The 18073-nt window shown below is 48.4% G+C and overlaps 1 protein-coding gene across 6 annotated transcripts in view; it reads right to left on the reverse strand.

The window, feature by feature from the left end:
• Positions 1–18073, reverse strand: part of BMPR1A (bone morphogenetic protein receptor type 1A) — an 84202-nt gene that overhangs the window by 10061 nt on the left and 56068 nt on the right. For 5 of the 6 annotated variants that reach the window (XM_077821247.1, XM_077821248.1, XM_077821249.1 and 2 more), the window contains 3 exons: positions 13747–13939; positions 13022–13319; positions 11634–11809 (listed from right to left, as the gene is read on the reverse strand). In XM_077821247.1, coding sequence (XP_077677373.1) covers positions 11634–11809; positions 13022–13319; positions 13747–13939 — 667 coding nt within the window. The remainder of the gene's footprint in view (positions 1–11633; positions 11810–13021; positions 13320–13746; positions 13940–18073) is intronic. The other variant, XM_077821251.1, reaches the window with a different exon arrangement.

The following is an 18073-nucleotide window of genomic DNA, read 5'->3' on the forward strand; positions in this document are numbered from 1 at the left end:
TGACTGAGAGATGTACCCTGATTGAGCTAACAGATAGGTCTGATCTCAAGTTCAAGCAGGTAATCCAGAATCAAAGGTAAAGGGGCAGATACCGATGTGGTCTGCTTTGTGTGACACCAGGAATCAAAGTGTCTCCATTTGTGTAGGTATGTGTGGTGGGTAGTCGGTCAGCGACTATTTAATGAAATGTTCTGTACTTCTTTGGAGCATTTCATTTCAGGTCCCTGGAGCCATGGAGCAATCACCCTTTCAGGCTGAGTGTCTCCAGGTTCAAATGCAGAGTTCGTCCTGAGTCCTGGGACAGGAGACGAGGTAGGAGAGGAAGGGTTAGAGGTCTGCACACTGACAATCTGAGAATGTACAGAACGATGTTTGATGAGGCCATGGAGGGGGTATCAGTATTACAGTGGCCTTGTCTGCTTTGATCTTGTGAGGCACTAGTGCCATAAAGGGAATGGGGGAAGGAGGAATATAGGTGGGGAGCTCCTCCATTTGATAAGAAACGCGTCTCCTAAGGAGTGATGGTCCATGCCTGCCCTGGAGCAAAACAATGGGCACCTAGTGCTGTGCTCCATTGCAAAGAGGTCTACTGTGGGGAATCCCCATTGTTTGACTATGTTGTGGAGAACCCTGGTGTCGAGTTCCCACTCGTGGTCCTGAGAAAAGTTCTTGCTGAGTGCATCTGCCGTAGTGTTTTGACATCTGGGCTGGTACGCTGCTATAATATGGATGTTGTCCTGGATGCACCAGTGCCAAAGTCGCATGGCCTCTGCACACAGGGAGTGTGAACGTGAACCCCCCTTTGTCTATGTAGAACATGCATGACAAATTGTCCATGAGAATTTGTATGGTCTCATTTCTGATCACGAGTAGGAAGGTGGTACATGCATTGCGAACACCTCTGAGTTCTAGCAGATTTATGTGACGTCAAGCTTCTGTTGGGGACCAACAACCCTGAGCAGAATGTGAGTTCAAATGTGCTCCCCAACCTATGACGGACGCATCCACTGTAATAGTCAATGTAGAAGGGGCTTGGGTGAAAGGCACTGTCAGGCATACGTTGTGCGGTTGCGTCCACCAAGATAGAGTCGTTTACTTTGCTTGTCATTGTTTGTTTATACTGTGCCTTGGTGGGCAACAAGTTGTACGGAGCTAAGCTTGTATGGTTCGCATATGTAACCTCGTGTGTTGAGTGACGAAAGTCGATGCGGCCATGTGACCCAGTAATTGCAAACAAGTCCCGGCTGTTACCTGGAAGCTGTTGAGTGATGTGGCAATCAGATTCATTAGAGTTAGGAAGTGTTGCCTTGGTAAAGATGTGTTGCCTCGGGAGTTCTCAGGTAAGCCCAGATGAATTCCAGTTCCGATACTGGTGTGAGGGTTGACTTTTGTTTTTTTTCGGAGACCTAATTGCGTAAAGAGGCCTACTCGTTGTTGAGTAGCCTCCACTGATGCTGGTCAATTTGCTTCTTATAGTAGGCAATCATCCAGATATGGAAATATCACGATTCCTCTCTTGCAGAGGTGCGCAGCAACTACCGCGAGTACCTTTGAGAAAACTCGGGGAGCAATGGGAAGACCAAAGGACAGGACCTAGTATTGGAAGTGATCTGGTCTGAGAGTGAATCAGAGAAACCTCTGATGTCATAGGTGAATCATTATGTGAAAGTATGCTTCTTGGACGTCGAGGGTCGAGAGCCAGGCCCTCTTTCTACTCTGGGATAATGGTGGCCAGCGTCACCATCTTGAAGTGTTGATTCTGACAAATTTGTTGAGCCATCGGAGATCGAGAATGGGTCTCCATCCTCCTGTGGTTTTTTGTGTGTGTGTGAGATAGTAATTAGAGCAGAAACCCATCTCTTTGTATTTTGTTATACTGCTCGTAGCCAGATGAGCTGGGTTACCTCTTGATGCAATAGATCTTCATGAGAGGGAAGAGGGACGGGAAGAATGGGTGGGTATGGAGTATCCAACTTCAATTATCTCCAGCACCCATCCGTCTGTAGTGATAGGTTGCCAGACTGGGTAAAAAAAGGTTACTCACTTTCTCGTAACTGTTGTTCTTCAAGAGGTGTTGTTCATGTCCATTCCAAGCAGGTGTGTGCGCGCTGCGTGCACGCCAGTCAGAAGATTTTTTCCCCTAGCAGCGTCTGTAGGGTTGGCGTGGGCACCCCCTGGAGCGGTGCCTTCACGGCGCCCAATATTGGGCCCCGCCGACCCCCCACCCCCTCAGTTCCTTCTTGCCAACTATTCCGACAGAGGGGTAGGAGGGTGCGTATTGGAATGGACATGAACTCCACATCTCGAAGAACAGTTATGAGAAAGCGAGTAACCATTTTTTCTTCTTTGAGGGATTGTTCATATCCATTCCAAGCAGGCGATTCACAAGCTAGAGCTCAGGAGGTGGGGTCAGAGTTATCCACAGCAAAGAACACAGCTCGCCCAAAAGCCGCATCATCCCTGGACTGTTGTGTAATTGCATAGTGCGACAAAAATGTATGTATCGAGGACCATGTGGCTGCCCTGCAAATTTCCTGAATAGGTACTTGTGCCAGGAATGCTGCAGAGGAGGCCTGGGCCCTGGTAGAGTGAGCGGTTATCCGTGGAGCGGTTATCCTTTGCCACAGTATAGCACTCCCTAATGCAGGATGTTATCCATGACGATATGCGTTGAGAGGATACCGGGAGGCCCTTCATTCTGTCTGCCACGGCTACAAAGAGTTGGACCAACTTCCAGAACGACTTAGTTCTCTCTGTGTAGAAGGCTAAGGCCCTACGCAATTCCAGTGAGTGCAGCCTGCGCTCCCTATCGGAGGAGTGTGGTTTCAAGGGGGGTGATCGGTCCCTTCACCGACCTCTTCTTCTTTACTGGCACTGGAGATGGAGAACAGTGCCGAGCTGAGGCTGACGCCCTATGGCCTGAGTAGCGGCGGTGCCGGTGGGCTTTAGAGTCCTTAGCCGGGCCCGTTTCACGCACCGTTGGCACTGGAGTGCTGCGCACCAAAGAGAACGTGCTCGGAGCTGGGTCGTTGGGTCTCGGGTAGGAATGCGGTCTCAGAGCCGCCTCCATGAGCAGGAGTTTTAGTCTCTGCTCTCTGTCCTTAAGGGTTCTTGGGCGGAAACCCTTGCAAATGCGGCACTTGTCCTTTTGGTGAGTCTCACCAAGGCACTGCAGACAAGACAAGTGAGGCTCACTCTTGGGCATAAACTTTTCACAGGACTCACAGAGTTTAAACCCCGGAGACCCGGACATACCCCCGAAGGGGAAACGAACTATCTAACAAACCACTACTAACTATATGAAAAAGTATAACTATAGAGAATAACTATTGAACTATGTATAGTAAGAGAAAAGACACTGCTAAGGTGCTTGCTGTAAGAGCGAGCAAAGTTCCAGCTAGCTGTCATGGGCGGTAAGAAGGAACTGAGGGGGTTGGGGGGGCCCGATATTGGGTGCCATGAAGGTGCCACTCATGAGGGTGCCCAGGCCGACCCTACAGACACTGCTAGGGGAAAAATCTTCTGGCTGGCGTGCACACGGCATGCACACACCTGCTTGGAATGGACATGAACTATCACTGGAAGAAGAATAGGGAGTTAAACCATTTCCAAATGGCTGGGAGATGGTAGGAGTTTCCAGTGTTGAAAGCTGTGGGGGTCTCAGGCCCTCAACCAATGTCGATGAGATGTGGTAGACTGATCTGACGGTTATAGTCTCCTTGGGGGCCATTGTTTCCAGGCTTGTGGCTCGTATTGCCTGTGTGTCTGTGCAAATTGAGTGGACCGGAAGTTCTGTGGGTTATACCACCTTTCTTGTCTTCTCTTTGTCCTAGGAGTATAGATACCCAGTGACTTCGGAGTCACCCTTGAATGGCAGGTCCTCCACTGTTGCTTACACTTCTTTGGGGAAGCCAGAGAGATGCAACTAGGATGCCCTTCTCATTACTATCGTGGTGGCTGCGGATCGTACTGCTCTATCTGCAGAGCCTAGGGCAGCTTGCAGTGCCATCCTGGTGATCAGCTGGCCCTCGGAAATTGCTTCCCCCACCAGGGAGAAATTCAATAAAATCTGATAGTGTGCCATAATTTGTGTGGTCGTATTTTGCTAATGACTTATGATTGTTTGCCCCTTTCATTAACAGTATCCACTACCAGGGAGTTTGGTGTGGGATGTGAAAAAAGAAAAAGCGGTTACCTACCTCTCGTAACTGTTGTTCTTTGAGATGTGTTGCTCGTGTCAATTCCAACAGGTGGTGTGCGTGCCGCGTTCACAATTGTCAGAAGGTTTTTCCCCTAGTGGTACCCATCAGGTCAGCTGTGGAGACCCCTACAGGGGCACCTTTATGGCAGTGTATAGAGGTCCCTGTCGACCCGCCGCCTGGTCAGTTCCTTCTTGCCGGAATACTCCAACAGAGGGGAGGTGGGCAGGATTTGGAATGGATATGAGCAACACATCTCAAAGAACAGTTAAGACAGGAAGGTAACCATTTTTTCTTCTTTGAGTGATTGCTCATATGCATTCCAATAGGTGACTTCCAAGCAGTTCTCCCAGGGAGAGGGGTCGGAGTTCACCTGGTTGTTAAGTGCAGGACTGCCCTGCCAAAGGCTGCATCATCCCTCATCTGCTGGGTAATGGCGTAGTGTGACATGAAGGTGTGGAAGACCACGTTACTGCCTTCCAAATGTCCTGGATAAGGACCTGCGCCAGGAATGCTGCGGACGACGCCTGCGCTCTGGTGGAGTGCACCGTAAGCGGAGGGGCTGGAATTTTAGCCAGGTCATAGCAAGTCCTGATACAGGATGTGATCCATGATGAAATGCGCTGGGACGAGATCAGGAGCCCCCTCATCCTTTCTGTGATTGCAATAAAGAACACTGACCCACCTGCTGCCCCTGGGTGAAAGGCCGAGATGGCAGCAAGGTGTACCCTGAGAGAGGATATTGCTAACCCGTGCTGCTAAAGGTATAACAGATAGTGCAAAATAAGGGGAATTGGAGCTAGCTGCAGTTTGGTTCCCTTTGCTGAGACCAAATGGAAAAACACTTCCACTTTGCCATGTACATGGTACCAGTGGAGGGTTTCCTACTTCCCAGCAGGACCTCCCTCACTGGGTCCGAACACTGAAGCTCAAGAGGGTTCAGCCATGGAGTTTCCACACCATAAGGTGGAGGGACTCCAGACTGGGGTGTTGCAGATGGCCGTGGTCCTGTGTGATTACGGTTGAACAGACAGGAAGCGCCACTGGTCTGTCCACTGAGAGGTTCAAGAGCATGGTGAACCTCTCAGGGCCACGCTGGCGCTATGAGGATCAAGGAAGCCCTGTCCCGGCGAGTCTTGAGGAGGACTCTGTGTATGAGAGGGAAGGGCGGAAACACATACAGCAGGTGACCCATCCATGACAGGTGAAAGGTGTCCACGATGGGGCCTGGGCTGTGGTTCAGGAAGGAGCAGAACCGCTGGCACTTCCTGTTGCTCTGCACTGAGAACAGGTCTATGTGGGGAGAGCCCCACTTCTGGAAAAACCAGTGCGCAATCTCCAGCCTGAGAGACCATTCGTGGCCGTGAAATGGGCGGCTGAGGCAGTCAGCTAGCTCGTTTTGCACCCCCGGAAGGTGCGATGCCTCTAGGTGTATCGAATGGACAATGCAAAATCCCACAGCTCGAGGGCTTCCTGGCACAGGGGAGAGGAGCGAGCACCACCCTGTTTGTTTATATAGAACATTGCCGCAGTGTTGTCCCTCAGCACCAACACACATGTGCCCTGCAGGCGTGCCTGGAACACTTGGGATGCCAGACAAACCGACCTTAGCTCCCTTACGTTGATATGCAGCGACAGTTCTGTGTGGGACCATAGGCCTTGGGTCCTGATATTGCCCAGGTGCTCTCCCCAACCGAGGTGTCTGTGACTAGGAATAATGTAGAATGGCGTTTGGCAAAGGGTACTCCTGCACAAACAACTTGTGGTTGCAGCCACCAGTAGAGAGACTCGAGGATTCGAGGGGAAAGTGTAACTATCATGCCCAGTGGGTCCCTGCCTGGCCTGTGTACCCGCGCCAATCACGCCTGGAGGGGCCAAAGGCGTAACCTGGTGTGCTGGACCATGTATGTGCAGGCTGCCATATGCCCCAGTAGTTTCATGCAATTTCTGGCCATGGTTGTGGGAAACTGGCAAAGATTCTTGACAATGTCTATGAGTGCTTGGAAGAGCAGCTCTGGCAGGAATGCCCTGACATGCATGGAGTCCAAGAGAGCCCCTATGAATTCTATTCTCTGGGTCAAGGCCAGTGTGGATTTGGGCACATTCAATATGAGGCCCAGCCTGTGGAATGTGGCCCAGGCCAGGGACAATGCTCTGCGGCCCGTGCTTGGGACTTGGCCTTAATAAGCCAGTCGTCTAGGTACGGGAATACTTGCACCTGACATTTGCGGAGGAAGGCTGCCACGACCGCCATAACTTGGTGAATTCCCAGGGGGCCACCGAGAGCCCGAACGGGAGCACCCTGAACTGACAGCGCTGGCCACTGACCACGAATCTCAGGAATTGTCTCTGGGCTGGGATAATAGATATATGGAAGTACGCATCTTTCAAGTCGAGGGCGGCGTACCAGTCCCCCGGATCCAGGGAAGGAATGATGGTGGCCAGAGAGATCATGCGAAACTTCACCTTCCTTAAGAATGTGTTGAGATCTCACAGGTCCAGGATAGGCTGGAGCTCACCTTTGGCCTTGGAGATGAGGAAATAGCAGGAGTAGAACCCCTTGCCCCATAACTCCTGAGGAACCTCCCCTAGAGCAAGGAGCAATTGCACCTCCTGCAAGAGGAGTTGCTCATGAGAAGGGTCCCTGAAGAGGGACGGGGACGGTGGAGGGAACAGAATTGGATAGAATATCCCACTTCTATCGTGCTGAGCACCCAATGATCTGACATGATCTGGGACCAATCAGGGAAGAAGCGGGAGAGTCAATTCACCAAGGGGGAGAGGGGGGAGAAGATATGAGCCTGAAACCAATGCTCCATCCTCGGGGACATCTTCAAAAGTTTGGCTTCGGGCCAGGGGGCTGTTTCGCTGAACTCTGGCCTTGGCCTGAGGAGGACCGTGATGGGCGCCTCCTATTACTTCTGCCCCATCTCCTTGATGAGTCTCACCTAGAGGCCCAGTGTAGACGTGGGATGGGGGCTGAGGCTTAAAAGGCCATCTTTGAGGTGCTGGGGTGTGGATCACCAAAGACTTCAAAGTCGCCCACGAGTCCTTAAGGCTATGCAGGTGAAAGTCCGTATTTTGGGCGAACAGGCCCGCAGTGTCAAAGGGAAGGTCCTGTATAGTATTCTGGACCGCAGGTGGTATCCCCGAGACCTGGAGCCATGCACTGCGCCTCATTCTGATGGCAGTGGCCATTGTCCAAGCCACCAAGTCCACCGCCTCCAGCACGGCCTGGAGGGACGTTCTAGAGGCCACCCTGCTCTCCTCAAGGAGCGTGCTAAACTCCTTGCGTGAGTCAGCCGGGAGTAACTGCTGGAACTTTGCCAATGAGCTCCAAGAGTTGAAAGCATAGCGGCTGAGTACTGCTTGCTGGTTAGTCACTCAAAGCTGGAGGCCCCCAGTTGAGAAGACAATTTGGCCGAAAAGGTCCAGCTTCTTAGCATCCCATGACTTAGGCGTAGGACCCAGCTGTCCTTGCCGCTCTTTGTGGTTTGCCGCATCAACCACCAGAGTCCCCGGTTGGGGGTGGGTGAAAAGGCGTTCATACCCTTTCTGCAGCACAAAATATCGTCTTTACACCCCTTTAGCAGTAGTATAGAGGCTAGAATCTGCCAAAGCACCTTAGTGGTGTTTTGGATCGTTCTTATGAGGGGCAAGGCCACCCTAAAAGGACCTTCAGGGGTAAGGGTCAGACTCCTCCATGACCTCCTCTGCCTGGATATTAAGATTTAGGGCCACCTTCCTAAGGAAGTCCTGGTGACCCTTGGTGTCCATCACTGTCAGGGTGGTGGTGCCCGCCACTGCCTTGTCTGGCGAGGAAGAGGAGGCCTGTGGGACAGGGTCTTCCTGCCCTTCCAGCTCTCTGGAGGTCGGCTCAGGTACATTGGAGCCTACTGTGACTTGAGGTGGCTCTAGTCTCACTAATGGTGCTGGATCGGGCACTGCGCTAGAGCAGACAGAGACAGAGTCCCTGTCTTGTACGGCGTCCTCAGGAGCCCTGGTGGTGTAGTGAGTCAGTGACGATGCTGAGGGGCTGGCACAGGGTGCAGATGCCACTGATGCCGGCCTGGAGCCCTGACCCTGGTGGTAGGCCCAAGGGGTCCAAAAGGGCCATTGAACTGGGTCCTGCCACTGGGGTGGCCAGGCGACTGCCGGTGCCAATGATTCCACTGGTTTGCGGTGCCGGGACTCGTAGTGGCTCCGTTGAGAGACAGAAGACTTAGCTTTCAGAGTAGCAGCTGTGTTAGTCTGTATCCGCAAAAAGAAAAGGAGTACTTGTGGCACATTAGAGACTAACAACTTTATTTGAGCATAAGCTTGCATGCATCCGATGAAGTGAGCTGTAGCTCATGAAAGCTTATGCTCAAATAAAGTTGTTAGTCTCTAAGGTGCCACAAGTACTCCTTTTAGAAGACTTAGCATTTGACTCAGACGAGTAGTCTGTGCCCAACCACTGGGGGATGGCGGGAAGAGGGTGCGCAGAGCCGGATGGTGCCAGAGAGCGGTACCAGAGAGATGGTGAGTGGCGCCGTAACATCACAGGCTTGCCATGATGTTGAACCAGAGGCAGTGCTGTCAATGGTGCCGCAAATGGTGCCGGAGCCACATGCAGTGCTGGGCTAGAATTTGCAGCCAGTGCCACCACTGATGCCACTGATGGTGCCTGGGCTTGCGGTGCCGGGTCCCGCACCTGCAAGGCTGGGGACTGCGCTGTCATGGCAATGAGGTCTCATGCTGCCTCATAGGTGTCTGGCGTGGAGGGAAGATGGAGCTCTTCCTCCAAATCCTCCCGAGTTGGGGAGTTCATCAGCACCGGACTCAACGGGCCTCCTGTTGGGGCCGGAGTCAACAGCGCTGGGTCTTGAGGCCCAGCCGGTGGGTGTCCCGCCTGAGAATGAACTCCACTGGAGTCCCCTCGTGGCTTCTTGAAGGGAGAATGACCCCGTCCGCCTTCTTTTTCTTATGCGGCACCGGGGACTGCAAACGGTGCCACCTGGTGGCACTGGCCTTATAGCTTGGGGAGTGGCGCCGGGGCTCCTTGGAGGAATCTTTCTTCGGTACCGGAACATCCCACACTGAGGCTCGGGCTCTGAGCACCAAGGATGGCGGTGCCACTTCCGGCTGCTGGCCAACTCCATCAGGAGAAGCTTCAAATGATAGTCCCGCTCTCTCTTAGTTCTGGGTCTGAAGCTCCTGCAAACTGGGCACTTATCTGTCTGATGTCCTTCTTCTAAACACTTGAGACAGGCAGCGTGCAGATTGCCTGTGGGCACAGGTTTCGTGCACCTCTCGCACACCTTAAACCTCTGCGACCGAGGCATTCCCTGGTGCCTGGGGAAACTAGGACAAGGGCGAAGCCCCCCGAAGTAAGTCCAGCTAATCTACAACTAATATAAAACGACCTAACAACTATACAACTAAGAAATGGGAACCACTAGGTAGGCACTTGCGAATGCAAGAGACTGAGCTGCTCCAACGACTGTCACTGGTGGTAAGAAGGAACTGAGCAGGTGGTGGATTGGCAGGGACCTATATACATAGCCATAAAGGCGCCACTGCAGCCGACCCAATGGATACCACTAGGGGAAAAACCTTCTGATGATCGTGCACACGGCGCATGTGCACACCTATTGGAATGCACATGAGCAATCACTCAAAGAAGAAACTCTCTTCCTGTTGCAGGGACATAATATTTCCTGTCAGACCTCTTGCAGGTTGGAGCGACTGTTGCAGCGGTCTGCCAGTTGTGCTTGACAGGTTCCATGATTGCACCATTCATGGGTAAAGCGATTTTGGATGATTCTGATGTTTGCAGGATGACAGTGAGCTTATGTCGTGTCTCCTGCACTTCCTCAAGGGAGATGTCAAGGGAATCTGCAACTCTCCTCTAGAGATACTGGAAATGTCTGAAGTCTAAACACATTAGAACTTGGCACCAAGAATGGGAGAGTCGGGTGTTGAGGATACCATAAGGTCTCTGAGAAGGAAGAATTGTTCTGGTGCCAACAGCCCCGGTGCCATTGGTGAGGTAATGGTGGATACTGGCTGATGTGGAGCTTTTGTCTGTAAGGGTTCACTCATCAGTTGCGCTATACTGACAGGAGGTGGCAGCATAGGCTGCAGTTGCTTTGATGTGCCTGGTGCTGAGTGTTGGGATGGCTCCACCGGTGCCGAGGCATGAGGTTTCTGTTTCCCCTTGGTGACTGGCTTGGAGCTAGATGTTTTCGAGTCTTTTTGCTCTCATGTTACCGGAGAGTCCCACCATCTTGGCTGTGGAGTCTGTTGGTCTCTGATGCCGGGTGGAGAGACTTCTTCATTAGCAGCAGTCTAAGTTGCAAGTCTGTGGCTTTCCTGATCCGGACTGTCAGTTTGTGACAATATAGGCACTTTTAAGATACGTGTGCTTCACCTAAAAGCAACCATACTGAGAGTGTCCATCTGAAATAGATACTGAAAGCCTGCAGGTGAGGCAGCATTTAAAGCCCAGTGAACCGGGCATGCCCTTGAGAGGTGTATTTCCCCCTTCTCCATGAGGGGGGAACTAACACTACTCTTAACAGTGAAACGAAATACTAGCTTCTACTGAGGGAAAGAAATAATTTTTTTTTTTTTTTTTTTGGGAAAAAAAAAAAAGAAACCGGGGGAAAAAGTGGGAAGGCAAATTAGCTAGTCAAAGTAGAACTAATGGAAAAGGGGTAAAATACTAAGCTATGAGGCACTGCTGAATGCTCTGACTCAAGCCAAAGGTGGTAGAAAAGGGAGGGGGTGGGGTTTGGCACAAAGCGCCAGTTAACTGCTTAAGGCAGAGTGAGATGGGGACTGCACATGTGCGACCCAACTGCTACCACAAATCTCTGAACGCCTCTGCACTTGTAATCAAACACCTAAAGTGGAGCACCCACAAGGTCATCACTTGAAGAAGAATTTACAAATTTCTGAAGAGAGAGACTGAAAATTTGGGAAGACATAGAAGACAGAAAATATGGGATGCAGATAGGGAACACAATGTAGGGAAAGAGACAGGTAAGGAGGCACAGGAATAAGACCAAAAAAAAAGGGGGAATAGATATTGAAAACAATGCAGGAAAAAAGATACACATTCATCTATCAAAGGAAAGAGGAGGAAGAATAGAGTGAAACCAGGCATAGAATGAAGGTATAAAAAAAGCAAGAGAGATATAGTAAGTTACATTATAAAAAATGTATTAAGACAACAGTTGATTGACAGTGTTACAATTAAGTGAATCACACATCTGTTTTGTTCTTTTAAAATGAAGGGTGCCTGCCCTTGAGACACAGGGCAAGCAGTAGGTCTCAAGTATTTTTCATCTTCTTCAGAAGATTTAGTCCTTGGATTAGAGGTATTGGGTAAATTCTTTTGAAAACTTACTTTTGTAAATAAATTTTGAAACACAATATTTAAAAGCTTACCTCCTGTGACACAACACCGAGCCATTTCCCAAATGATCAAGCCAAAACTGTAGATGTCAGCCATGATATATGGCTGGAAATGATTTTTATTTAGGCTTTCATCTAGGACTTCTGGGGCCATGTAACGTTTTGTTCCCACTCTAGTATTCAAAGGGACATCAACTTCATTCGTATCACTAGATGTAAATAATACAGGTTAAATGAACTGTGGAGCAGTGCAAATGAACTGATGTCATGCAGAAAGATGCTATTATTATAGTATGAAGTAAAGTTATGAACTATAATTAAATCAATGATCTCTTTCTCAAATCCTCCTTCCAATATTACAGCTTATACTATATTATGCTTCTTTTAGACAGATTAAGTAAAAATGATTATAAAATACCCAAGATGAAGGTTTATGTGACTGCTTTGCAAAAAAAAAACTTCACACGACTAAGCAGACAGAAGCAGACTATTCCAAATGTTCAAGACTCAAAATGCATTCCTAATATCCACAATTCTACACATCATTACTCATGCTGAAGTTGTCTTGTGTTCTAGGATTTGATATCCACTTCAAGACACTAGTAGCCCATGCATTCCACTATAAGCTTTACATGTACAGTTTTTACCCCTATATTAGACCTAAAATACCCTTATTTCTAATAGGAGCATTTTGAGCATGCTGAACATGTTACAATGAGCTTTGAAAAAACCAACAAAAAACAACCTATTTCTACAAAATTACCCGCATTTATAATGTTCTACCACCATACTATCCAGACACCCACTAAAAACCATACTAGAAATTACCATATCTGAACCCAAATTCTTGGACAAGGGTTTGCAGTTTCTTTGGCACTAGTGTGGGAAAGTGAAATTTTGTGGCTGCTTCACTCATTAGCAATTGTTTTTGTAGAATTTTTCGTATTTTTAAAATAATTACAGTCAAAACAGTAATTTCGTACATAATTAATTTTACTATTCATTTTATGTTGCTCAAATTTGCAATGAGTCACAGATCTTCTACTGAAAATACATGAAAGCATTATAGAGATGCTCAAGGAAAAGATGACGTTTTGGATTCAGGGCAGTGGATTTGTTTCCTTTTCTCTCCTTCTTGTGAAGAGGGGAACAAGTGATGTGAAATTTTGTAGGGGTTTGAACTCTTAGTTCTCCATCCTAACAACCTTTGAGACCATCTGTTCTTCCACCTCAATATTCACCCCATATCCAAAGTAAAGAAGAGCATTTGACTCTCAAAACAATAAATACCCACCATACAGTTTTACTGTTCAACTGTGAAACAACCAATCAGTGAATTAACACTCATTTCAACTTGATCTTTGATGCCTTTCAAAATACATGCAAAAGATACCAACTGTTAATAGGCTTTGATCATCTACCTGTTAAATTTGACTGCAAGGCCCAGGTCAGCAATACAGCAGCTTCCATTTTTCTTTATCAAGATATTTTTACTCTTCAGGTCCCTGTGTGCAATAGCAGGCTTGCCTTGTGTCCCATAAATTTCTGTGTGTAGATGGCACAGACCACATGCAGCAGAATAAGCCAGTTTGAGCAAAGCCCTGTTGTCAAGTGTGGCACATTTCAGGAAGTCATACAAGGATCCATTTTCATGGTAATCTGTAATCAAGTAAAGTTGTGTCCAGGAACCTGTGCCTTTAATATCAGCTGCTATAAAACCTGTCAAATGCATAAAGAAAGTTAGCATTTAGTGTTACATAAAAATAACGTAATTCATTAGCTGGAAGACTTTTCAGGAAATGAAAAAGCTGAAGTCTCATTTTAAAGTAAGACTCAACAGCCCCTTACACACCCATCACTTCTTGTTTGGGGACCAGGAGTGTTACAGTTTAGGTTTCAACCTCATGTGATGTCACAATGCTGGTCCTCAAGCAAAAAGAAGAAAAGTCAGGATCTGCTATTTGTAACATTAAAATAAGTAAGATCCCTAGTCTACATATAATTACAGCATTTTATTATTATATGCTATGCTACATTCCTCCAGTGATTTCATAAAGGAACTTCTCCACACTCTTCATGAAAAAACTACAATTCTTTGAAATACAAGTCCTCCACTACCCATTCAAATTACAAACTGCTTACTTACCCAGTATGTTTTCATGACGCATTAAAACAGTCTGGTAAATCTCAGTTTCTCGGAACCAACTGGCTTCCTCAGTGGTAAAGAATACTTTGACTGCCACTTTTTCACCTCGCCATTTACCCATCCACACCTCACCATATCGCCCTTTCCCAACTTGCCGCACCATCTGAATCTGTTTGGCAATAGTGCGCTGAACCTAAACAAGAAAAAAAAAAAATCAGCAAGTGATTGAAGGCACATTGTCAAGATGACTGTCAGTCTTAAAACTTTGCTTGCCTTAACAATGGTCCCATTTCAAAAGTGTATTCTAGATTCTTTCCAGCTACTCCTCCTTCTAACTAACCATTGCTGCCTCGATTGGGAGAGTGGATGTGTATAAAAATCAATAACTAAAATACTCAGAGAAGAAAATACATTTGATTTTTGTTTAAATTAGATTGAACTAAATTCTTCTAATTTGTATAGGATTATAGCCACTTGTCTCACTGGATAAGCCTTTTTGCTGAGCTACTACGACAATTATGCTAAAATGCATGCCTCAATTCACTGTTGAATCAGCATGCTTATGCAGTTATTACAGTTGTTCATGACCAATGTAAAGTATGCCAATGTACAGTGTGCCAACCTATTTTATTAAATATCATGAATAAAGCTGAAGAGAAAAATCTTACAACTGGAATGGTATTATCCAAGTCTAAGGTATTTTATCTGAAGGCCTGCTGGAGGACAGAACACTTCTTTATATTTTACTGGCCTCAGCAGGTTTTCTACAAAAGAATCCCTCTTCTCATGCTTTCTAGTTCTTGTTCATTACGTGGAAGGAAAAGACTGACTCTTTTACATATTTGTGTGTGTTTGTTTGTATAATGTCTTTCATACTAAATGCAGTCTCTTTTACATATTTGTGTGTGTTTGTTTGTATGTCTTTCATACTAAATGCAGTTCAAAAAAGTATATGGAATTAAACATTTAGAGATAAATAGCATAGTTCAGAAATTAAGTAGTATACACACAGGCAAAGGAAGAAATGGGTGTCTTCAGATACTAATAAATACTAATAAATAATAAATTAGACAGAGAACTGATGAGGTTGAAAAACACAAAGAAAACAGCTCTTGTACCAACCTATGGCCTGACTTTGTAGCAGTAACAGAGAGGAGACTAATACTAGATTGATAAAAGGAGAAAGCACAGTAACCTTCCTTACAAGTAACTATGGCTCTTCAAGATCCCACTGCAGGTGTGCACGCACCCCACGCATGTGAGATTGGATATTTTATTTTAGTAACAGAATCCGTCAGGGTTGCACATGTGCCTGTGCCTCTCCTTGTGCTCTCATCCAAGGGAATAAAGGGGGAGTGACTGTGATGCTTCCTCAAATCCCTTGCAATTCAAGTCCATGGAAGCAGAGAACTCTGAAAAGCAGGGATGGAATCATGGGAACCACACTGACCACATATTGAAGAAAAAATGGTTACCTACCTCTTGTTAACTGTTGTTCTTCAAGATGTGTTGCTCATGTCAATTCCAAGAGGTGTGTGTGCGCGCCATGTGCACGATCGCCGGAAATTTTCCCCTAGCGGTACCCGTCAGGTCAGCTGTAGAGACCCCTAGAGTGGTGCCTTCATGGCAGTGTATATATGTCCCTGCTGACCCGCCACCTGCTCAGTTCTTTCTTGCCGGAATATTCCAGCAGAAGGGACGTGGGCGGGATTTGGAATGGACATGAGCAACACATCTCAAAGAACAACACTTACGAGAGGTAAGTAACCCTTTGTTCTTCTTCGAGTGATTGCTCATGTGCACTCCAATAGGTGACTTCCACGCAGTTACCCCGAGGGAGGGTCGGAGTTCACCTAACTGCCGAGTTCAGGACTGCCCTACCAAACCCAGCATCATCCCTTGCCTGCTGGGTAATGGCATAGTAGGACGTTAAAGTGTGGACTGAAGACCAGGTTGCCGCCTTGCAAATGTCCTGGATAAGCGCCTGCGCTCTGGTAGAGTGCGCTGTAATCGGCGGGGCTGGAACTTTAGCTAGGTCATAGCAAGTCCTGATGCAGGACGTGATCCATGACGAGATGCACGGTCATGAGATCGGGAGCCCCCTCATTCTTTCCACAATAGCAATAAAGAGCTGTGGTGACTTATGAAATGGCTTTGTGCATTCAATGTAAAATGCTAGGACCCATCTAACGTCCAAGGAATGGAACATGCGCTCCCTGTGAGTGACATGGGGTTTAGGGAAGAACACAGGTAAAAATATGTCCTGATTCACATGAAACTGGGGGAGACAACCTTAGGCAGGAACACAGGATGGGGGCATAGCTGCACCTTGTCTTTATAAAATACCGTATATGAAGGTTCGGAGATCAGTGCCCTGAGTTTGGATATCCTCCTAGCGGAGGTTATAGCCACCAGGAAAACCACCTTCCAGGAAAGGTAGGAGAGAGGACAGTTAGCTATGGGCTCAAAGGGGGACCCCATGAGTGAGGACAGGACAAGGTTGAGGTCCATGTGGGGGATGGGCCGATTAAGTCTGTCAAGGTCCTTAAGAAACCTGCTCACCATGGGATTACCAAACACTGAACCCCCTGCCATTCCTGGGTGGAAGGCCGAAATGGCTGTGAGGTGTACCCTTAGGGAAGATATTGCTAACCCTTGGTGCTTGAGATCTAAAACATAGTCCAAAATAATGGGAACTGGGGCTGTTTGCAGCTCAGTTCCCCTTTGTCAAGGCCAAATGGAGAAACACTTCCACTTAGCCAGGTACTGGCTTGAGTGGAGGGTTTCCTACTCCACAGCAGGACCTCCCTAACCAAGTGCGAGCACTGAAGCTCAAGAGGGTTGAGCTTCCACACCATGAGGTGGAGCGACTCCAGGTTGGAGTGCTGTAGATAGTCGTGGTCCTGTGAGATTAGGGTTGGACAGAGAGGGAGCACTACTGGTCTTTCCACGGAGAGGTTCAGTAACATGGTGAACCACTGCTGGCGGAGACACGCTGGGGCTATGAGAATTAAGGAACCCTGTCCTGACGAGTCTTGAGGAGCACCCTGTGTATGAGGGGGAACGGCAGGAACGGTGAAAGGTGTCCACAGTGGAGCCTGGGCTGTGGTTCAGGAAGGAGCAGAATCTCTTGCACTTCCTGTTGCTCCACGTTGTGAACAGGTCCATGTGGGGAGAGCCCCACCTCTGGAAAATTGAGTGAGTGATGTCCGGTCTGAGTGACCGCTCATGTCCATGGAATGAGCAACTGAGGCAGTCTGCCAGTTCCTTCTGCACCCCCAGAAGGTGCAACGCCTGCAGGTGCATGGAGTGGGCGATACAAAAGTCCCACAGCACGAGGGCTTCTCGACAGAGGGGAGAGGAACAAGCACTACCCTGTTGGTTTATACAGAACATCGCTGCAGTATTGTCCATGAGCACTGATACGCACATGCCCTGCAGATGGGCCAGAAACGCTTGGCATGACAGACGAACCGCCCTCAGCTCCCTCACGTTGATGTTCAGCGATAGCTCTGCATGGGACCAGAGGCCCTGGGTTCTGATATTGCCCAGATGCGTGCCCCAACCGAGCGCCGAGGCATCTGTGACAAGGGAAAGCGTGGGTTGGAGTTTTGCGAAGCGTACTCCTGCACAAACCAGCTATGGTTGCAGCCACCATTGGAGAGAGTGGAGAATTTGAGGTGGGACGCTCACAATTGAGTCCAATGGGTCCCTGCCCAGTCTGTGCACCTGCGCTAACCACTTCTGGAGGAGCCAGAGGCTATGAGCCGTACATACAGGCCGCCATATGCCCCAGTAGTCTCATACAATTCCTGCCCGTAGTTGTGGGGAAGCGGAGGAGGGTCTGGATAATGTCCGTAAGCACTTTGAAAAGTAGTTCCGGAAGGAATGCCCTTGTGCGCGTGGAGTCCAAGAGAGCACCGATGAACTCTATTGTTTGTGTGGGGATCAATGTGGATTTGGGCTCGTTCAATACAAGTCCCAATCTGTGAAACGCAGCCCGTGCCAGGGATACATGCTCCACCACCTGAGCCTGGGACTCAGCCTTGATGAGCCAATCGTCCAAATATGGGAACACCTGCACCTGGCTCCTGCGGAGGAAGGCCGCCACTACCGCCATACACTTGGTGAACACCCAGGGGGGAGCACCATGAACTGGTAGTGCTGGCCACTGACCACGAATCTGAGAAAGCGCCTGTGGGCTGGAATAGCAGCAATGTGAAAATATGCGTCCTTCAAGTCGAGGGCAGCATACCAGTCTCCCAGATCCAGGGAGGGAATGATGGCGGCCAGAGAGACCATGCGAAACTTCACCTTTTTTATGTAT

Source organism: Eretmochelys imbricata, chromosome 7, assembly GCF_965152235.1.
Source record: "Eretmochelys imbricata isolate rEreImb1 chromosome 7, rEreImb1.hap1, whole genome shotgun sequence".
NCBI classification, from domain to species: Eukaryota; Metazoa; Chordata; order Testudines; family Cheloniidae; genus Eretmochelys; species Eretmochelys imbricata.